At 36.1% G+C, this 23,768-nt stretch overlaps 1 protein-coding gene across 1 annotated transcript in view; it reads left to right on the top strand.

Moving 5' to 3' along the window:
- Window positions 1-23,768, top strand: part of Trpa1 (transient receptor potential cation channel subfamily A member 1) — a 48,413-nt gene that overhangs the window by 13,626 nt on the left and 11,019 nt on the right. The window contains 17 exon segments of the mRNA XM_020155086.2: window positions 709-817; window positions 1,032-1,177; window positions 2,404-2,540; window positions 4,761-4,809; window positions 5,657-5,756; window positions 6,397-6,497; window positions 7,503-7,672; window positions 7,758-7,922; window positions 9,345-9,459; window positions 10,353-10,519; window positions 11,383-11,476; window positions 16,133-16,192; window positions 17,098-17,196; window positions 20,103-20,173; window positions 20,703-20,865; window positions 21,629-21,718; window positions 23,082-23,251. Of these exon segments, the coding sequence (XP_020010675.2) occupies window positions 709-817; window positions 1,032-1,177; window positions 2,404-2,540; window positions 4,761-4,809; window positions 5,657-5,756; window positions 6,397-6,497; window positions 7,503-7,672; window positions 7,758-7,922; window positions 9,345-9,459; window positions 10,353-10,519; window positions 11,383-11,476; window positions 16,133-16,192; window positions 17,098-17,196; window positions 20,103-20,173; window positions 20,703-20,865; window positions 21,629-21,718; window positions 23,082-23,251 (2,006 nt within the window).

The following is a 23,768-nucleotide window of genomic DNA, read 5'->3' as shown; positions in this document are numbered from 1 at the left end:
ATGCGTATTCTGTGTAACTATATTATTTTTAAAAAAACTTTTACTTAACAAATATATACCTTAACAATATAAATTTGTGAGGCACAGCTCCCATTTATGAATATACAAAATTTTGCACAAATCTATACATACATTCATACATATGTGTGCTGCTACTACCTCCGGAAGGCAAGATTTTAAGTTTCTACTTCTTCATACTATTCCACAATTTCGAAGTCTCTTCTTTTGTAATGATGAAAGGTACTTAAAACAAAACTGAAGCCCAGTGATTTAAAAAAAATGGTACTTGGAGAGTGCTGGTATATTATTTTATTTATGGGAAATAAATGAAGGGAAAGGAGTCTGGAAAATATTAACACTATTTGCATAAGAAGTTGAGAAAGAGCAAAGAGACCATGATAATGTTTTTAAAAAACTCATTAATCACATTAAAGAATGTTGACTAGTTTGTTGGGGTTTCAAGATTGATATTTTTGTATCATGATGTTACTTCATTTTTGCAAGATGTAAAGTGCCTGTACTGCAGAATCTGAACCTAGTTCTGAAATTACCTTCTTGCCTAGATGCCAGATCAGTGCAGTCTTCAGTATATTTTTACATAGACACAGAAGCGTGAAATGGCATGGGAATGACAGACATCCTTGGCCACCCTTGTGGCGTAGGGTTTAACTGGTGTTGTTGACTTTTTGCTTCTTTCTTTTCCGCCAGTTAAATAAAGGAGCTAAGTTGTGTAAATCAAACAAGTGGGGAGATTACCCTGTTCACCAGGCTGCCTTTTCAGGTGCCACAAAGTGCATGGAACTCATATTAAAGTATGGTGAGTGGCAGCTTTTCCTGAATTCTGTATGATAAAGAAACCTGTGCTGGTAGATACTCTTCATTTGAAAAGTATGTAGTAGAATTTACATATGGTCTTTTATGTTAGTCTAAACGCCCTTTCTTTTTAAAGATCTTATTGGTTTTGGTTTTGGGTTTTTGGTTTTTTTTTTTTCTCTTTTGCTGTTCATTTCAAATGTTATTTTCTTCCAAAGGTGAAAAATGTGGCTACAGTAGACAGTCTCACATTAACTTTGTGAATAACAAGAAAGCCAGCCCGCTCCACCTGGCAGTCCAGAGCGGTGACTTGGAAATGATTAAAATGTGCCTGGACAATGGCGCGCACATAGACCTGAAGGAGGTAACTTCCCATACTTTACATGACAGTTTATTTTAGATTCACCATAAATTATTTCCCAAAAACTGTTATAGTTCCTCTACAGCCAATTTAGATTAAAAATGCATATAGCAGAAAACAAATAATTATTCCTGTCTGTTCATATAGAAGAGACGTCTCAATTTTTATATTTGCAAATTTCAATATATCAAAAGAAATTACAAATACAGATATAGTGAAGACTATATCCAGCTTAACTACCATTAAATAAGTTAAAGCCTATCCTCAAATGCAGTATGTTAATGTCATCAGCCAGGAACGTTACAAACCAATTATAGTTCTTTTCTGAAAAGTTGTGTCATTTAAGTAAGGACATTTAACGAACTTCAAGGATATGTATGTGAAAATGTTAACTGAACCTGGGTTCTGGCCTTATGCCAGGCATGTCTGACTAAAGTACATACTTCAGGCCCTTTTCCTATCAGTGTCTTGGGTTTTAGATAACAGTGTACTCCCCCTCCCAGCTACCTCAAAGGCCTGTCCTTTCTGGAAGAAGAAGAGATTTGTTCTTAATCTTATGCAGCTTCTGGACACCACCCCCAAGTCCCTTCAATATAGAAATGGAGAGGGTCCATTTATATACTGTATGCCTAAGCAGTGAAGGAGAAGTCTTCATACTCCTGGAGGGAAATGATGGTCCAGATAATGATGATGGTGGTTTATGCCATGAGATGTCAGAGGGCAAGGAGGCATGGGTACTTGCTATGATTTGTACACTGATGCTTTTTTTTTCTTTCTTTTTTTGCGGGGGAGGGTTACTGGGGTTTGAAGTCAGGGCCTATGTGCTTGCTGAGCAGGTACTCTACCACTTGAGCCATGTCACGAGACCTTTTTGCTTTAGTTATTTTTCAGATAGAGTCTTATTTTATTTATTTATTAATTTTTGCCATGATCCTCCTGCATAGCTAAGATTAGAAGTGGGAACCACTGAGTTTATTTCATTGAGTTGGAGTCTTGCTACCTTTTTGCCTAGGCTGGTCTTGAACCATGATCCTTTTGATCTCTACCTCAAGTAGCTGGGATTACAGGCATGAGCTATCCTGATGCTTTTCAATATGTGAAACTGAGCACTATTTATCATCTTAAGTCTTACATTCTTTGATGTTGGAAGAAGAAAGTCACAGCTGCATATAAGTTGTGTCCTTCAGTGGAGATTTAAACACTGATTCTGGTGTCAAAATTGTTTATAGAATGGCAAGTGCATGGCCCTGCATTTTGCTGCAACCCAGGGAGCCACGGAGATTGTTAAACTGATGATCTCATCCTACTCTGGGAGCAGCGACATTGTCAACGCGGTGGATGGAAATCATGAGACACTGCTTCACAGGCAAGTTTCCTACTTGTGATTCTGTGTAGATGCTTCGTTTTCACACGCTACGTGATATCTCACAGGAAAAAGCCACAAGTGCAGTAGCCAAGATTCCACTGCTCAGAAGGTACAGAGAGCCTGGGGGTTAACTGGACTTAGTTCCTGAGGGATTAGAGTAGAATATTCAATTGATCCTTAAAGAATAAAACCTCCAGTGGTGTATTGTGGATCTGTTCTTGGTCCACTGCATTTGAGTTCAGGATTGACTGTCTACATGCTAAGGAAGCCAAGAAGAAAAGCTTTGTAAGCCATTCCTGGTCTGTTCCAATTCTTCCTGTGTGACAATAATGGAGCAGACACAAATGAGTATCCTACTGTCACTCTGAACACTTCTGCCCAACTTCACAATTATGGGTAAATGCTTTCAAAAACATATGGCTTTAGGAAATTATAACTAATTGTCCAAATATGATACATATTTCTATGAGCTTTAACAGAAATATGCATCAGAGAAGGTATCTGGAAATGTAGGCCTAATGCTGAGGTGGGAGCACAAGGTACAGGGCGGAGTTTAAGTCCCTTGGGAAAACAAGGATTAAATGCTCCCCATGTGAGTGAACCAGGTGGCTGAAATGAGAATTCCCTGTCTCTCCCTCTCTCTCTCTCTCTCTCTCTCTCTCTCTCTCTCTCTCTCTCTTTCTGTCCTTGTCTCTCTGTCTCTGTCTCTTATACAAAACAAACCCCACACATAGACCTGTGAGTAGACTGGAAGCCTAGAATGGCCAAGACATCCACAATAATCTAAAGGAAAAAGAAACTCTAGTTACCAACATAAGGTGCACTTCTAACTGGGGAGCTGGGAATAAGTCACATTAGCAAAGCCACCAGTCATGACAAAATATGCATGAATAGCAAGGAACTCCCACTTAGAATGAGTGAGCAAATTAAACTTTCATAACCTCAAAGAAGGCTAGTTACAAAACAAAACAAAACAAGAAAAACCACTCAAAGAGTCATGTACTTCCAAGGAAATGGAAAGAGTAGTGCGATCTGAAAAGAAATTTAAAATGAAGACATTTAAGTCCTTCAAAAATTTTAAAGAAGGAATAATAAGTTGTGTAAAAATACAACAGATATGATAACAAGATTAGGACAAACTGGCATATATAAATCTAAGAGTAGTAATAGGAAAAGATCCAGGTAGAAACCCTAAAAAACACTGAAATAAAATAAAACACAATAGGTAGGCTAATCTCTAGACTGGAGATTCTCCAATTGCTAAGCATAATCAGCATGCAAGAGCTGATAAATCCCAATGGCAATTAATACCCCAGCTTCTATCAGAAACTCTGTGGTGAGTCTGGGAGTTTTTAGAGCTCTTTGATTCTAGTGTTTAGTCAGTTTGGAAGCCCTGAGACTCGATTATAGTTTATACTTTAGAACACAATCATCACATATAAATATGCCAAAGGAGAAATTAATTTAGGAAAATGAGGCCTTAGTATTATATTGCAATTCCTAAAATTATTATCATAAAAAATAAAAAGCAATCTGTAAAGTTTTGGTGGAAATCAGCAAATGAAACTTATATATGAAGGGCCAAGAAGTTCTGAGCTAATCTTGAATAGGAACACAGAAATGGGGTTTGTGATAGAAAGCACAGGTTTAGTCCATTAGTACAGCATTTGTTATAGTGACGTGTTTATACGTTTATTTGCTTTATTAATTAAGACTATTCCTATGGCTGACTGAAAGATGACAACAAATTAACTTCAATTCTCTTTGTTAGTTTTGACTTCATAAAATCTTAGGAAATCCAATTTTTCCTTCCTTGTTAGCTTGAACAAGAAGAGCCCTTGGAGAGGGGCCTTGGGAACTCTACAGGTGAATTTTGGGTGCACCTGGCAGGCAGGTGTGTTTAGCTTCTGTGATCACAGTGATCTTTTGTATCTTGGAGCAGATGTCACTATTCACTTGAGATTATTTTCATGATGATTTTACATAAGAAAATAGTTTCACTAAAAGATAAGGGAGAAAATTTTGTGACACATTTGATTTTTTCTCTATTACTGTTACTTTGAAAATACACTAATCGGAATCAATGATAAATTTTCAAAGGTTACTAATTCTTTAACATTATATTATGTCATTAAAGTTCCAGCTAAAAATTTCCTTTCTTACTATGGTAGCTGTGATTTCCTTATTTATATCAATATTATCTTAATTCTCTTTTTGCAGGGCCTCATTATTTGATCACCATGACCTAGCAGACTACTTAATTTCAGTGGTAACTATTCAACTGATAGGTTTATTTTTCTTAATTACTGTGTATAGCTGAAAAAATCATATAAATACATAATATGGATTTTCAGAAATAAGTTATATTTTAATATCTTGTTTAGCAACAAAGAAAACGTTCTAGAAGGATGATTAGGACATTTGCAACTGTACTGTATGTTGTATGGATGCATAATGACCATAAAGCTAGTAGTAACAAAGAGCATTTGGTTTTTTTTTTAGTGGTATTGACATTTGAACTTAGGGCCTCACACTTGCTAGGTAAGCACTCTTATTATTTGAGCCAGGCCCCCAGCCCTTTTTGCTTTCTAGGCTATTTTTCAGATAGAGTCTCCTGGTTTTTGCCTGAGCTTGACTTAGACTGAGGTCCTCCTGTCTATGTCTTCCACATAACTGAGGTCATGGGCATGTGCCACCACAGCAGAATGGTTTCTGGTGAATGCCTTAAAAATCAGATATGCAATAGATACGGAAGACTTTTTTAGATTATGGATATTTAAAATGATTTCTTATGGTGTGAACTAAAATACTGTTATATATCAGAGGGTTTTACTTTTAGGATTTAGTTACTAATAGATCTATTGCTAGATCTCAGTCAAAAGTTTATCATGTGAGAATAATTCTGTCTTTTAGATTATGAAAAAAAATGCCTTGATTTCTGATGCTATAGCATATGGATCATAGAGAAAATTCACACAATTTCATAATTATCCATGTGCTTGGACGCTGGCCATAATATAGATACTCTATCTAGTGGATTTACATTATTTATAGATTTCAGTGCAAGCTGGTTTATCTGTTCTTAGCTCTTTGCTGAATGATTTGCTCTGTTTTAGGGAGCAGATATCAACATTACTGATTCAGAAGGACGCTCTCCACTGATACTAGCAACTGCTTCTGCATCTTGGAATATTGTAAATTTGCTACTCTCTAAAGGTATGACTAGGGAGCATGCCAAGCCTTTGGGCCTGCTACTCAAGTAGATCAGATAAACGTTTAAAAACCATCTTTTGTGTGCCAGGCACTGGTCCAGGTGCTGTGAATATAAAGATTGACAGAACACTTTTCATGTCTACAATGCCTTTTAGGCCAACAAAGGAGCAATATGTAAAAGGATAATTTTAAAGCAATAATAGATAACATTTATAAGGTGATTATTATATCCTTGGCATTTCCTGAACATCTTGCCAGTTTTCTGTATATGAGTCAGTTCTGGATGGTTTAGGTGCTTTAACTCTACTCTAGGTACTAACCTAGTGCTGTGATAACAAAGTGGTGAGCTCTCCTTCTCTTCCCTCTTTCTTCTTCATATCTAATTGCATATATTCATAGTTTAGGTTTTAAAAGTTAAGGTTTCATATATTAATGCAGAGCTCCACAAGTTCCCTACTACCTCACACATGTGCAAACACATAAGCCAATTTTTAAAAATTCTTAGTTTCCCTACCTAGATACAATTGTTTATAAGTTAAAGGTTGGAAAAGTTTTTGTTAATACCTTTTATTAATTTGCAAATCCACCATAGGCCATGTTTTAAACGAATGAGTAAAATTTACATCTATCTGGGTTTTTTTAGGTGCCAAGGTAGACATAAAAGATCATCTTGGGCGTAATTTTTTACATTTGACTGTACAGCAACCTTACGGATTAAAGAATCTGAGACCTGAGTTTTTGCAGGTAGTGTATGTCAAAGAGGTCATAAACTAGTTGTGTTTAATGGAGAGAAAACTGATTTTGCTACGATTTTTACTGTTATGAGGGCTCATTCTGGGATTTCAAAAATGTTTTAAAAATAGAGATGCTGTATTTGAATATCTATTTACATCATGGTAGTGGTGATAAGAATGAGGATGCTGATAATTGCATCAGGATTGAGTTTTTGAAGTTACAAAGGGTTTCCATATGTCCTTGTCTATAATAAGGATACATATTTAATGTCGTATTTCCTTCACTCATTGACCATTACAAATTGCACACATGTGGAAAAGCCAAGCATGTGAGTGGATTGGCAATACTCTACCATCAATTAAAAATAAAGGTGATTCAGCATACTTGACTCACTGATCACAGGCTGAAAGCACTATCTCCATACTCCTATTAACCAGCTAATATTTACTGAATGGCTATTAGGTACATGTCAAGTGTGCCATATTTTTATAATAAATAGATTCTTATGCTGTTACTATCCTTAATAAAGAATCCAAAATATATTACTTGAATAGTTTAGATAAAAATAGCATATTATGAATTGGATTAGGCTACTCACTTGTCATTCATTCTTTTGTTTAATGTCCACATAAAAAAATAAAGCAAACCATTTTTTAACATCCCATCCCTTTGACCTAACAGAACACATTAAACTCTTACTCGTTATTTGGAAACACAATGCGGGGGGGGAAGATGAAGGAGTGTGGTCAAATGTGTTTGGAAAATGCTGTTTTAAGTATCTTTCCTGCTTGCAGGATCTCTCAGAGCCTTTAATATGGCAACATATATTACAGACAGAGCATGAGTGTTCATCCATATTTATTTTACCATAGTACCCTTCATATTGTTTATAGTTTTACCTTGAAGAATACAAATTGACCCTTATTGGAAACTACTATGCTACGGAATAATTTGAAAAAAATCCTATATTAGCATAACTGCAGAGCTATGTGCAGAATATTCATTTTCCCGTAGATGCAGCATATCAAGGAGCTGGTGATGGATGAGGACAATGATGGATGCACTCCTCTACATTACGCATGTAGACAGGGGGTCCCTGTCTCTGTAAATAACCTCCTTGGTTTTAATGTGTCCATTCATTCCAAAAGCAAAGATAAGAAGTCACCTCTGCATTTTGCAGCCAGGTAAGAGTCAGTCTATACGATATATGAGCCTGTCTTTTGTCTGTTTAGTATTTATTTTGAAAATATAAAACCTAATTTTTTCAAGTTATGGGCGTATCAATACCTGTCAGAGGCTCCTCCAGGATATCAGTGATACAAGGCTTTTGAATGAAGGGGATCTTCACGGCATGACTCCACTCCACCTGGCAGCAAAAAACGGACATGACAAAGTAGTTCAACTGCTTCTGAAAAAAGGTGCACTGTTCCTTAGGTGAGGAGATAAGAGTGGGGTTTTATGTTATTTTTAGTTAGCCATTTTCAGGCTGCTGTTATATACTTTTAATCATGGTACCTAAATTTTTATCTCACTAAGCACTTCTATTCATCTTATTTAATCCTCAACACATACACAATTTCTGAGCTATTAAGAGAGAATTCAATATTATTCCCATTTGTCAAATGAACAGTGATTTATAGATTGAAGACTTTGTTCAAAGTCCCAGAAAAATGGCTTTGGCAGAGTCTTTCTGAGAACCTTTGAAATACATCTCCTCATATTTTACTTCATCATGTTGCCATCATAGGCAGACACAAAACTGTGCTTGGTATGCACATTTTTACACACACAAATTCAAAACTACACAAATCTCAAGGACTTTTCATTTAGTCTGTTAAGTGATGGACATCCAAAGTGACAACAGGAGGCAATAAAAGTGCAATGAACTTCATTATACCTAAAGGAAATCTAACAGGAAGAACAAAACCAAGATAAACTATGTAAGCCTAATAAACTATGTGCTATAATTGAATGGCATCTTTGTAAAAAGAAAAGACAAATCTAAAAATACTTACAGTGGTATAGTGAGCTGTCTTCTAATTTTACCCAATAGCTCATTAAGCTAATGTTCAAAAATGCATTTCTACATCACAGTACCAGTGCAAACAAATTAATGATACAGCTTTGAACTGAATGCTCTGCTCAGTCTTTTCCTGCTCCTAGGGGATATAAAGGAGACACAAGTGGTCTCAGGCCAACAGTTGTCACTTAATTGTGTAACTGAAGTAGCCAGGTGGCTCTTCCACCCTAAGATAGCTGCTCATTAGCACTGAAGTTAACTTGTGTCAGTTTTTTCCTGTGACTTATTTGGGAAAGTATTACAATATGACAAGCCTTCATTGTATTTACATCTTGAACAAATATTTTCCAAAGGAATTGAGTAGACACCCTTGATAGCACAAGAGAATACAGGCATGAACATTTATAAGAATAGATGATACTAATCTAAGGATTTTAAAACCATGTAGTGTCAGATCAAATCATTATTAGTATTGGTAGTAACAGTTATGGAACATTTTTGTACAATGTTCAAAGAAATAATGAAACAAGATTGAAAAAGTATGTTTAAGTACATTAGAGCTTTGTATGACATTGACATTCTCAAGTGTTTGGTAATATGTTTATATTCTCCACATTTTAATCTACTGAAACATGTAAGTGTGAATGATGTTATAGATATCATTTAAGACCATTAGTTTTGAAATTATCTCACATATTATAAGTATAAAATACTGAGTGCCTAGGTCTCAGATAAGTCTTTTTGTCATCAGACCCACCCGCCATGAACTGAGTGACATCCCTTTCCACACTGACCTGTAAAGTGTCTGCACATGTCTTTTCTTAACTCTCTAACAGTGACCACAATGGCTGGACTGCTTTGCATCATGCTTCCTTGGGTGGGTACACTCAGACCATGAAGGTCATTCTTGATACTAATTTGAAGTGCACAGATCGGCTAGATGAAGAAGGGGTATGTACTATATTCCTTTTACCAAATTAAAATCTTGGTTTAGAATGAACTTGTAAAATTGCAGGAAAGCCTTCCTCTTAGCCATACTCTTCCCTTCCTTGCCGTACTCCCAGACTTTTGTTGGGTTTTTAACAAGTACATTCTTGGAGTGAGGTATGAGTAAAAGGAGAACAGAAATTGGAGAATACTAAGGGTGGAGGTGGGTGCTGAGGCTACCCCTCCAATGTCATAGAGGCCTGTTCAGTCCTATTTTGGCTTTTACCACTTTGGTGAACCAAAAGAATGAAGATAGGGGTGTTGAATATTCATAAAACTAAGTGCATTATTTTGAAGAGTATTGATTAGAAGTACTGTGTTTTATTGTACTAGTATGTCCTTCCTCCTTTGGAGAGCAAGCATGGAAATGTACATTTGTTCATGAAGCAATAGAGATAAGATTGCTCTTTTTTAAAAGATATTTTTATATGGCATGACAACAAATTGGCAACTTTATAACAAACTCTGATTATTTTTTAATGAGCTTGGGAAATCCTAAGTCTGAAAACAGTAGCTGTAATAGATGATAAATTTCCCAGGTGTATTTTCTTCTATGTTCACTATCTTTACACTGGAAGTTTGTCCTTTGTCCTTATGGAATTATCTCACTGCAAAAGAAATGCAAAATAGACCTCCTGGAACACACACACACACATACCACACGCCATGTTTGAAATATACTCATTATTTCAAAGCTTGATTCTGAACACCAGTTTAAAATTTATCTATTTCAGAATTAAATAATTAGGTTCATTGGTTGCTTCTTTTATGCACTTCAGCAATGAAACAAGGCAACACATTACCAAATAACAATTAGCTGTTGTCACCGTTTCTTCTGTGTTCTGTTTCTCTCGAAGAACACGGCGCTCCACTTTGCAGCACGGGAAGGACACGCTAAAGCTGTTGCACTTCTTCTGAACTACGATGCTGACATCCTCCTGAATAAGCAGCAGGCTTCTTTTCTGCACATCGCACTTCATAATAAGAGGAAGGAGGTGGTTCTTACCACCATCAGGAGCAAAAGGTACCTGCCTTCTGGCCCAATGTTAACCACTATTCTGTGGCACCAGGATGACTCAGCCTTGACAGGAAACAAATGTTTCAGCCATTCATCAATATTTAAAATGTCAGTTGTTCATGTGATTTTTAATGGACCTTTCAGGTGACAAGAGGCATATTGTTTCATACCCTATCTTCAATTTTCATTTCTACAAAAAATTAAAGAAGGGAACATAATACTACCCTGAGAGACACAGGAATCCAGGCACACAACATATCAGACACCAAGGTCCTTGTCAAGCAAATTGAGCCCTGCCCTACCTGAACTTACCTGACACTCTTTGGGTTTTTGTTTGTTTTTGGTGGCAATGATGTTTGAATTCAGGGCTTCACACTTGCTAAGCTGGTACTCTACCACTTGAGCCACTCTGCCAGCCCTTTGCCCAACACTCTTAACAACAAAAACTCCAAAACTGGATGTTGGTGAAAATATTCCGTAAGTTTACTGGTGTCATTTAATGAAATTCCCTTTAACACATGATTGTTTGTGGTTGTAGGTTTTTAAACCATACTCTAAAGATTTTAAATGATAAAGTTGAGGGTAATTTTTTTTCTACTTCTTAAATATAACTTTTCTGTATCATCTTAGGTAGATATGCACAAGCCCTGTATCATTTTGGAGTTTTCCCATATTCCCAATTTTCAATGGGCAAGAATCCTATTAATAGACCTTGGTTCACATATGGATTCTACAGGAACCAATTAGTGAACATTACATTTCAAGAATAAGCTTAAAGTTTTTCCTAAAGATACTATCTTAAATTTCAACTATTGTGCAGAAAAGGATTTAGATTTGCATTTGTCTTATTTATCTATTTTATTTTACAGATGGGATGAATGTCTTAAGGTTTTTATGCATTGTTCGCCATGCAATAAATGCCCAATCATGGAAATGGTAGAATACCTCCCTGAATGCATGAAAGTAAGCTCTCTAAAATAAACCTCCTTATTTGCACATGCCTGGCATATAATATGAGGATTTATTGTTGTAATGACAACCCAATAATAGTAATTTTCATCTTGATAAGAGATTTCTAGCTTTCCATAAATGAGTCAACAAGTATTTAATAAGGACCTATTTGATTAGAATCCTATCAGATATTATGTGTAATATTGGAGAAAATATAGTAAACATTTTTTTTCTTCAAACAATTCAAGTTGGAGGCAGAGACTACAATGGTATTTGTTGGCTGAATAAATGTTTAAGATCTGTTTTGCTTAGCGTACATGTTTTTGTTGTTTCAAATCTGCATTAGTTGCAGTATTTACAACCATAATACTTTCCTGAAAGGTCTAGATATCTAGCTTGCTATAAAAGTCATATCTGAGGCCTGCACTGCCTTCTCACAAAACAGGAACTGCTGGGTATTAGGGTGAGAAGGGTGAAAGTAACATCCATCATGGCTGAGACAGATTTAGACAGAAGAGTTTTAAAGTTATACACTATTTATACCTTGTGAAATGAAAAAAAAACAGGGAAAGGATGACATAGAGCTGGGTTGAAGTCAGAGGAGGTTTTTAATGGTGATGCAGCTTAGGAAGGTAAGGAATACAGTTTTTTGGAGGGTTTTTTATTTAGAAGGAGGATCTGGAAGGAATTATAAGACTGACAGAAAGAAGGTTTTGAGTGGAGATAAGTGAAAACCTGAATGTATGGGACCTTAAACCATCTGCCATAGTGTGAGAGAAAATTTTCACCCCAAATTTGGAAATCAAAAGTGCCTAGTTTAGGCCAACAGTTATCACTGTCTAATTCACACTGGGGCCAAATTGTGTTACAATGGAAAATTAACCATTTGGGTTTACAGTCTTTGTGAGCCCCAGGGTCTGAAGGTTTTGGGGTAAACATGCCAGTGGACTGTCCTTTGGGGGCTTCCATGACTTTTGACCCATTTTGTGGATTGGAAATTGAGGGTTTGAAATCAGGACAGTTCCGGTGCGACAATTCCAGTGGGACCTAAGGTCCAAAATCGAGACAATTCCAAAAGTGAGACAATTTCCATGGGACCTAGACTGAGATTGAGAGGCGATATAGCTATTCCCCACAACGGCCCTACCTGGTAGGACAGGTACATGAGAAAACAGAGCGTCCTCACTGCCAACTGATAGCCTACAAGTACATGGCTCTGGATATTTTCCAAGGGTCCCCAGAAAATAGCAGGTGAATCTGCCCAGTGGTGGACAGAAGGAGTCTCTTGCTCAGCCTGGGTTTCCACGATCCACAGTAGGTTGTCCACGGTAGAATTAGAGAGAAACCTGGATGAAGGGGAAAACTCACCAAAATTGGCATCTGCCAGTGTTGGGCGGAAGTCCAGCGATGGGGAGATGGTCTCTGGCAGAGCTGTCAAAGAAAGAAAAGGGTTGGAGAGCATCGAAAAAAAGGAGACAGTGGAGAAAGGGGAGGAAGACTGCAGCTTCCAGTCAGGGTCCCAAAGTGAGCCTTGGAAGAGCTGTTGCTGACCTCTTCTTTCCATGTTGTGACAGCAGAGACCTGGGAGTCAAACCTGTGCATCCTGGGTTTCGGCACCATCTGTTAGAAATGAAAGAGGCCTGGAAGAGGCAAAGAGATGGCTCAAGCACCAGCATAGGATTTATTGCTCGGGAAGGAGCCCTGCAGAGGGAGACCCCAGCAAGAGAGCTGGAGCCTCCAGCCACTTACAGATTTGGAGTAGATATAGGGGGGTAGTCTGGAGGGGAAACCCCACTGGGTGGGAAAACTCTTCTGGAGTGGAGTCAACCATCACTAGGGGAAGCTAGAAGAGATAAGTGGTAACTAGGTAGATAAATTGCTCAGGGAAGCTGGAGGAGATAAGTGGTAATTAGGTAGATAAGGTGCTCAGCTCCAGACCCCCTGGTGAGGTGGTGGCTTGTCATTTCCTTAAGTGTAGATGTGGTCCTTCCAGTGGATGGTGAGGTATCAGTACACTGCCTGCAAGGGGTGGAGGGTCCAATCCTAAGGTGGCTTCTTTTTGTTCACCCTAACACTGGTTAGTTACTAACCAGTACTAACCTAACATTTGGTACACTCCTCTGCTCCCTTTCATATACTCAGCACTAGGATAAGTGTTAGTTGTCATGTGTTGTGCTTCATATGCAGTTACTTTCCCTGTAATTGATTGTTCTTGATATGTGCCTCCATCCATACTGTGAAGATAAAAGTCAGTCTAAAGAGAGCCAGTGTGTCACGAACAATGGGAAAGAACTCTTATGCCTAGTGTGGTCATTCATTTACATTACTTCCCCAACCTTCCTGGGCCTCTGAACATTCCCTTCCTGTGCTAGATTAAATCCACACCAGAAAATAACTGGATATCCACCCAGGATAAACACACAAACTTTGAATATTTATTACAGCACTGAGGATGGAACCCAGGGCCTCATGCTCGCCAGGCAAGCACTCTACCACTGAGCTACATCCCTAGCACTATACAGTGTCAAACATGTAAATGTTAAAGATACAAATAAAAGATCTCCTAGGTGAGATTTGAGGAAGCCAAAATTGGCTTCTGCCAGTGTTGGGCAGAAGTCCAGTGATGGAGAGATGGTCTCTGACAGAGCCATCAAAGAAAGGAAAGGCTGGGAGAACATCAAAAAAAAAGGAAAGAGACAGTAGAGGTGGGGGAGGAAGACTCCAGTCCCATCAAAAAAAGCAGAATGACTTCAAATGTCATTCAAAGGTAAAAATATATTCAAATACTGGAAGAGGAAGTAAGATAATGACATAGAGAAGAGAGAACCAGATTTAGAAGCTGAAGGCCCTAAGATTTAACCTGTCCTGCCTTTTGCTGTGCTGCTTTTCCCCTACTCTTTTCATATTGCTTATGTGATTTTTAGTGCTACTACTACCACCTACTGTTTTTACTTTTCAGTAAGCATTTACTCTGTGCTAATTGCTTCATGGTCATTTTTTTATGACAGTCAATAGAAATCAGACTAGCACACTAATGGCATCAGATTAACTTTTTAGGTACATAAATCTCATCAAAGGATGCATCAATATTCAGGGTTGAAAACTATCTGAGACTTTCTTACTTGTAAATTGTATTTGTTAGAATCTTTTGAGCTGGGTGAGGTAGCACACACCTGTAATCCCAACACTCAGGAGGATGAGAGGCAGAAGGTTTGAGACCAGCCTGGGCTACATAGCAAGACCGTGTCTCAAAAAAAACAAAACCCAAAACAACAAACAAACAAAAATCCAAGAAGAACCTGTCCTATTGAATAATCAGAGGTATGAGTATATATATATATATATATATATATTTCCTGTGGTGTTGTTTATAATACAAAAATATATATGTTGGAAACATTGGCCTATATGAAACAAAAAAATTGAAGAAATTAGGCCAAAATGTTAGTAAGTGCTATTTATTATGGAATAACTATTGCTTTTATAGAATTACATATTTACCAATTTTCTTCAATAACTTGCATCATTTTATATTATGATTTTTTTCACTAACATTAAAGGTCTTTTAGTTTAGCTTCACATCACACATTTGAATTCCTTATAAATCTCTGAAAAGTTGGTTTTGCAAATTCTCACCCCACTCTCCAAGGCAATCTATCCTTTATTTCATCTATGGTGAGTTTTACAAAGTTCTCAAACTGTTAACAACCAGACCTACTCTTTGGTTCTGCTTTGTACTATGCTACTGACTAGTTTTGTTTTTATTTTCCATAATGCCTATTATAATCTTATACTCCTGTCTGGTAACCATCAGAGACTTTCTTGAGATTTTCTACTCCCCTCTGGTACCTGAGACCAGCCAGTTTCCTGTTTCTCCGTTTAGGGCTCGAGTCCTTTAGGTGGAGTTAACAAGGTATCCCAGTAGCTCAGTAGAGCTATCTGGAACCTTGTGAACAGTACTAGTTCCAAAAAGGTAGCCTAACTAGGCAGTAATTTTTTCCCTCAGGATCATGAATTTGTACCACCAGATTTGGGGTAACTGAAATAATTTATGTAGACAGAAGCCCCACAAAAATATCTGTGTAAGAGTGGTTCTAATGACCCAATAAGTGTTCTCTTCCTGAGGTAAGCATCTAGAGAGTATTTAGCTATTTCTCATTTCAATACCTATTTCTCACTATCCTGGCCATTCCCCTCTAGCATGTACTCCCAGTTGTGATTGACAAGTAAGGTACAAAAGAAAACAGTATTCCAGACTTGGGTAGTACAGAAAACAAGACCTAAACCATAGGAGGAATTCAGTGCTGGGATGAAAACTCTCAATTAAGAACAATAAATTGTCATGATAAGACTGAACAAAAGAATCCTTCATAATCTGTATACTCTCTAAAAGCCCCAAAAGAATTAATTTTTGGCAAAAGCTAATGGAATATTGCTTAGCAAAATTTTAGTGACTATAATTTCATTCTCAAACACATGGTGTTTTTCTGAATTTCTGGAGCATGCAGAGGTATTTATTTTAAACTTTATTTATGAATAACATGGATTATAATTTATCCTTGAGGTATAAGAAGCAAAGGAAGGGAAGGGAATCTGTATGTTACTTAGAAATGAGATAAAATTCTTTCTCATAACTGCTTTAAATAACCTGTGTTATTTTTCCTGAAGTTTCTTTTAGATTTCTGCATGATACCTTCCACAGAGGACAAATCCTGCCGAGACTACCACGTGAGTTTATTTTATCATGATTTGTATTAACATTCTTTGAAGAATATTAAAAATCAGTGCTACTATAGTCTGCAATCTATTGTGCATGATATATGTTGGTTTCATTTGTCATAATACTATATTATTATGACTTGTGAGAGAATTTTTTCCTTATATCCTAGCTTTTCCCCAAAATATTTTGTTTCTAACATCATCATTCAGTGTTATTGTTTGTCTTTATATTTCTTGGGTAGCTTTGTCTGAAGAGTGAATATCTAAAAGAATTCCTCAAGTTCTGTAGATGGAGTTGACCAGATGCCCTAGGAGTCCTGTTATGGCCTTATGGGGCCATCTGGGACCTTAGATCCAGTATTGGATCCAAAAGGCAGTCTGGCCATGCAGTGACTTTTTTTCCTGAGGATCATGAATTTGAGCCACCAGATTTGGGGCTACTCAAATCATTTATGTAGATGGGGCCTAAACCAGGGCAGAATTCCTCTTTTTCCATGACTGTGAGTTATAAAGCAATAAAATAATAATTTCTCAGAATACCTTTTAGTTAATATATAATGATTTAATTTCTTTTTCTCCACTTGAAGTGGCTCATCTTTGTCTGAACCAGTTAGTTTTCAGCAGAATTGTAGGCTTGCATATTTGCTTTGTCAAGAAATCTAAAAAAGATACTAGTAGTTCCTAATAAACTCTCATGAAGACTTATAATCTACATATTATTCTAATTACTTTTTTGCTCATTCCTGTCGCAACACTGTAAAAGAAGTACTTTGGGAGATTGGCCTTGCTTACTGAAGGCCCTCGGCTCCCTCCTCATCATGCACTAACTAGCTAGCTAGCTAACTAAGGAAGAGGAAAAAGAGATGATTTAGGGTCTATACAGACTAACTAACTTAAATGTTTATCTTCTACAGATTGAATATAATTTCAGATATCTTCAATGTCCACTAGAATTTACCAGAAATGAGAAACCTACACACGAAGTTAGATATGAGCCTCTTTCAATCCTCAATGTAAGTTCAGTGTTTTCAATATCTAGTTTCCCCCTGGGTTGTAAAATGTCTTGATAAGTAGTCTATACTTAATGAAAGTGGAAGGGACCAGGAGAGAATTCCAGTTTTATAGTTTAATCTCTATGCCTGCCATTTGGCCTAACCCTTTATTTTTTAGTCACAAAGTGACTTTTCTAGGGATTCATCTTTTCTGGGTAATGGAGTTGAAGAGGTCTGGCTGTTTCTACTGGAGACGACCCTCCATGTGTTGCTAACAGCAGGCCTGTTGCTAATAGCAGGCCCTGATACTACAGCACTACCTAGTGCCTGTCTTTGATACTGCAGTCTCGGGTACTAGACCAGCCCTGCTGATCCACTTTGACCTCAGTGGGCCCCTCCTGGTGTCTGTTCCTGTTGATGCTTACATTCAGGCAAAATAGAAATCGTTCCCTGTAGAAGCCCTGAAAAGTCAGAACATTAGATGTGCATTGCACCCTCCTTTTTCTCCTCCAGGAGAAAGACCAGGAACTGGGAGTTTTCTCCCAATGCCAGAAAGGATGTGGCAAGTAAATACCACAAATTCTTCTGTCATTGATATGGTTCTTCTTGCTTAAATGTTCTTCTGGGGTGCAGGACCTCTTTTTCTGTGATTCAGTACATTTTTTTCTTTTTTAAAAATGATTTTATCAGCATATAATAGTTGTACTTGGGGATACATTGTGATATTTACATATGTGCTTACAATATATCTTAGTTAGATTTACTCCCTCCATCATTTTTCCTCTTTCCCCACCCCCTTCTTAGGATAATTTCAACAGGTTTCATTCTCTTATTTTCATATATGGATACAAAAGTCATCTACCATATACACCCTCATTCCCCCTTTCGTTGTGCCCACCCTCCTCCCACTGGTACCCAGCCCTGGAAAAGATTTATTTTTCCCTTCTGCCCTTCATTTTTTAAGTTAAGTGTATATTGATAGTCCAAGGGGCTTTGCCTTGGTATTTCAGGCTTGTATATATTGTGCTTTTATCAAATTAATCTCCCCTACATTACTTATGCATTCTCTATCACCATGTTCCCCTAATATTCAACAGCTCATTGTACAGTGCGTTATATTACATTCATACATCAATGGGTTGTTTCAATATTTTTCATTATCTAACATTTTCTTTCTTCTATCTCCCATAGCCCACTCACATAGATTAACTAATACAATTTTGTTCTCTCTGTTGCTGCTATATATATATATATATATACATATATATATATATATATATATATATATATATATATGATCATATATGTTTCTATATATACATTGAACTTTTAGGTCTAACTTCCACATATAAGAGAAAACATGGGACCTTTGATTTTCTTTGGCTCTGCTTATTTCACTTAACATGAGGTTCTCCAGTTCCATCCATTTACCTGCCAATAACATAATGTCATTTTTCTTTATAGCTGAATAAAACTCCATTGTGTACATATACCTCATTTTCTTAATCCATTCATCAGTTGTGGAACATCTGGGCTGTTTCCAAAGCTTGGCTATTGTAAATAGTGCTGCAATAAACTCGGGTGTGCAAGTGGCTCCGTGATACCCTGGAGTATATTCTTTTGAATATATGCCTAGAAGTGGTATGGTGGTTCTGTTTTTAGTTTTTTGAGGTACCTCCATATTTCTTTCCATAGTGTTGCACTAATTTACACTTGCAACAACAGTGTAGAAGTGTTCCTTTTCCCCCACATCCTGACCAGCGTTTGTTGTTTGTGTTATCGATGATGGCCATTCTGACTGGGGTGAGGTGGAATCTTAATGTGGTTTTGATTTGCATTTCCTTTATGGCCAGGGATGTTGAGCATTTCTTTATATGTTTATTGGGCATCAGTACTTCTTTTTTTGAGAATTGTTCAATTCATTTGCCCATTTATTCAGTGGGATGTTGATTCTTTGAGAGGTTAGTTTTTTGAGCTCCCTGTATATTCTGGTTATTAATCCCGTGTCAGGTGTATAGTTGGCAAAGATTTTCTTCCATTTTCTCCTCAGTCTGGTGACTGTTTCCTTTACTGTGCAGAAGCTTTTTAGTTTCATGTAATCCCATTTGGCAGTACTTTCTCTTAATTGCTGATCTACTGGAGTTCCATTCATAAAGTTATTACCTATAACTATGTGGTCCAATGTGTTCCCTATTTTTTTCCTGGATTAATTTCACTGTTTCAGATCTTACATTAATATCTTTAATCCATTTTGAGTTGATGCTGCACAAGGTAAAAGACTAGGATCTAGTTTGATTCTTCTGAAGGTGGAAATCCAGTTTTCCCAGAGGGATTCAGGATCTCTTAACTAGGTTCTGGATTGCTCAAAAAAGCAATGGTCCATGTATTGTTAAGTCAGTGCCTCTGTGGAGGAAAGAGGATATGGTGATTCCTATTCTGTCATCTTGCTGGCATCTGTTCCTTTATGTACTTCTGGAATAATTAAAGTGTAATTTGAAAAATAGATCCTTGTGTCTTCTAATACCTCTCATGATAACTTATAATCTATATAATATTTTAACTAGTTATATGTACTGTACTATTTAAAATCCTTCTAGAAAAATAAAGCTGAATTTCTTCAAAGACAGAAAGAGGGTGTGGTACTTGCTAAATTATTTTTAATGTCCGTTTATGTTGAATCCTGTATAAGATTATATCATCTCTGCAAGTTAGAGATTAAAAAAGGCAGACCTGTATAAAATGGCTCTCTCTAGCTTATGTTTTTTCTTAATTCTTGAGGTGATTATTGATTTTTCTAAATTCATAAAATAAACAAATGTTACATTTATAATATCAAAGTAAGGTCATAAACCCAGACAACAAAATGCTTAGCTAATACTTACTTGTTTCATATGATTGTATTTTTATTGCTTTATCCTTATTTCCAGGTTATGGTACAACACAACCGTATAGAGCTTCTCAATCATCCTGTGTGTAAAGAATATTTACTCATGAAATGGTTGGTATTGAGTAATATTTCTTTTTTAAGTGAGTTCCATATTAAGTCTATAAAAGTCCTCTTAAATAATTATGTTTTAATGATATTTTAATATTTTAGGTTTTGTTATTTTAATATTTTACACTTTGGAAAAGAAGTAAGTATGACAGGCAAATTTTGGCACTAAAAACCCTGGCGCTGTTTACCTTTGACACTAATATATTTGAAATATTTTAGGGATGGGAGGAAATTGTTATCTGAGACATGAAAAAGCATCCTACAGTTTAGTGGACAATGAAGTGAGAGGTGTGTTCAATTTGTAGTCATAACACCAGGATTCAAGTCTCTGCCTTCTGTTAATTGGTGAGACTTAAAGTCAGTCACAATTCCTCCTCTGAAAATGAAAAAGGGAAATTAGAAGGTTTTTTTGGTTTTAAAGTTCAATACCTTTGTAAAATAGATTTCTGAAGGGAATTATAATCACTGTATGCAGGTATCTTTAAATATTTTGTTTGAAATGACTCAATTATGAATTGCTTCTATTCTGTAGGTGTGCCTATGGATTCAGAGCCCATATGATGAACCTAGGATCTTATTGTCTTGGCCTAATACCAATGACCCTTCTTGTTGTCAATATAAAGCCAGGAATGGCTTTCAACTCAACTGGAATCATCAATGAAACTAATAATCATTTAGAAAAATTAGACACTACGGTATTTTCACACTTCAACTTTTAAAAACAAAGTATTGTAAACATGTATCTTTTCTTAGGGACACCAAGACCGTATTAAACCTAAGCTATCAGGAGTTTGATTATTGTAAACAGCCTATAGAATTTGTATACGGTACCAGTTTCTTCTAAAATATTTTATGGAATGAGAAGACATATAAGTAAATAAGTCAGTAAATGAGTTAGTAAACAAATTTAAAATAAATTGACATGTATAAGATATTAGTTTGAATATTGAAATGTAAGACTTAAGATATTTTTGCAGTAACACAGATCTATGGTTTTCAGGGACTAAGGGGACATGGAAATAGGGAGAGACACTTAAATATGGGATTTCTATATGAGATGATGAAAAGCTATGGAGCCAGGTAGTGGTGATGGTGGTAGAACATTGTGAATGTGCTAACGTGACTGAACTGCACATTTATAATGTATATGTACATGTAAAATGTTATGTCATATGTAATTCTTATCACGAAAATATATAGGCCTATGGATTTGTATTCCTTTAGAATTCAATTGGAAATATTCGAACCTATCTTAATAAGGAAATTATGAAATTAGTTTATAATCTCTACTTAAAGATGAGTATTGCCATGGCAGTAATTTTCTGTTAAAGTCATATGTATACAATACATAAAAGTTAAGCAAAAGAAGACAAAATAAATACCTAATAGTGGGAAATTATGAAACAAAGTATTTGTTTTATCCTTTGTAACCACTTGTCTTACACTTTTCTGTTTCAGAATTCATACCCAATAAAAGTTTGTATGGTTTTAGTCTTTTTATCAAGTATATTTGGATACTGCAAAGAAGTAATCCAAATTTTCCAGCAGGTACATATTTTGTATCTCTAAAGTTGCAAATGTTTTAATGTACAGAGCATGAATTAATTGACAAGTAATTATTTGAAATAATTATTTTCAATAATATTGAAATTTTATAAGTTGAAATACCAAGCAGGAATTTCATTTTGAAATATAGAAATGTGTGATTTTAGATCAGATTGCTTCCTGCCTGTTTGATATATCTGAAAAAGAGACACCCCACCTTTAGTTGTCTAGATGGATCTGTTTTGCCATACCTAATCATTATGAATAACTTTGCTGTGTCTTCTAATACATAATTTTTAACATTTTGCTAACATAATGATATTTTAATTTCATACTTTTAAATGTAAATATTTATAAAGAACTCATCTAGCCTGGCCTCATTTCAAATGGGTCTGTCTTTGAATTCCTTCCCTAATAGGAATACTTTTCTTTATTGGAAAAGATCAGAGCCTACAATAAAATTTGGAAACTTTATTTTTAATTTTTTTGAAATGGGGCTCATTAAATAGAACAGGCTAGCCTGGAACTTGTTATTCTCCTGCCTCAGACTCCCAAGTGGTGGGATTACATGTGTGGGCCTCCATGCCTGACTTGGAAATTTTGATAATACATTTCTTTCATTAATTTATACTCTTTTTATTTTAAAAGGGTATTCCAAGTTCAGATTAGACCTAAGAATTATCTACAGGTCTTTGCTTTTTAAAAACCTTTCTAAGAATGGGGGTTTAAGTTTGTATTATTCATGTTTTTATATTTTTGTGAACATTACTTTAAATCATACCTATTACACAACACCTCATTTTCTGTGAAAATGTTCTTTTTACCTCATTAAACATATGAAAGAAAGAATTTTGTTGATAACAATACTTTGCATTTATTTACTATTACTCCAGAGCTTTCATATATTGTTTTTGGTAAATTGTCACAATTCTGAGAATCACTCAATTTTATCTCAAATGATTTAGAACACATTTAGTCTCTCTTGATGTATTTTTCATTTTCCTAAGTGAAGATTGCTGATTGTATTTCAAACTGAATTATAAATTTATATGAATTGTCTGTCAGATTTGATCTTCATGTTATCTTATTGCTATTTAAATGTTCTTCATGATGGAAAATTTAATGTTTGAAACAAGAAATGTTTAACAATACTATCATGACTTATTTTCATCTCCTGGTCAAGTCTCAGCATGGGTCCCATTGCTCCTGGTCAACCAATGACTTGGAAAACACTGATCCATACTCCAGGGGCTCATAAATCAACCAAGGATGGCAGGAAATGACTCGTTGTTCCTAACGATATATGTAATTATCCATAAGATACCAGGTCTCTTTATGTGTAATTCTTCATTCTTTTCAATCCAAGAAAAGGAATTACTTCCTGGATTACAACAATGCCTTAGAGTGGATTATCTACACAACCAGCATCATTTTTGTGCTGCCCTTATTTGTCAGCATACCAGCATATGTTCAGTGGCAATGCGGAGCAATTGCAATATTCTTCTATTGGATGAACTTCTTGTTGTACCTTCAAAGGTGAAACAATTTCGAATGATTTCTGTGTCCTTTAAGCATTTTTAATGTCAAAAGAAAAACTATTAGAAGTGACATGAATTTATAACTACATTGTTCCTTTTTCCAGTGTGAAGATATTTTTACATCCTATTAAGGCAAGATGGAGGGGGTTGTAGAAATCAGAATGTAGACCAAGGTCTCTTAAACTAGGCATTATTGAAATGTTGGGCCAGTTAGTTCATCTTGTAATTGTGTATTGGGAGAGGAGACTGTCTTGTGTATTGTAAGTGTTTTAACAACATCCCTAGCTGTTGTCAAGTGGTGTCAAGAGAAGCCCAACTCCCTGGAGAAGATGTGATGTGGTGGGAAGGGCAGTGGCCCAGAATTAAGGAATATTCAGTTTGGTTTCAGGCATTATCATTCCCTTTGCTCTTTCATTATCAGTGACTTTGGCAAGTTACTAGGCATCTCTGGAAACCTAAGACAAGACCCATAAAGGGTTTTTGTTAATTTTGATTTAATTTTATTTCTCAGTTAA

This window comes from Castor canadensis, chromosome 3 (genome assembly GCF_047511655.1).
Source record: "Castor canadensis chromosome 3, mCasCan1.hap1v2, whole genome shotgun sequence".
Taxonomy (NCBI): domain Eukaryota; kingdom Metazoa; phylum Chordata; class Mammalia; order Rodentia; family Castoridae; genus Castor; species Castor canadensis.
Note: the sequence above shows the minus strand (reverse complement) of the source record. Positions and strands in the feature narration are given on the sequence as shown.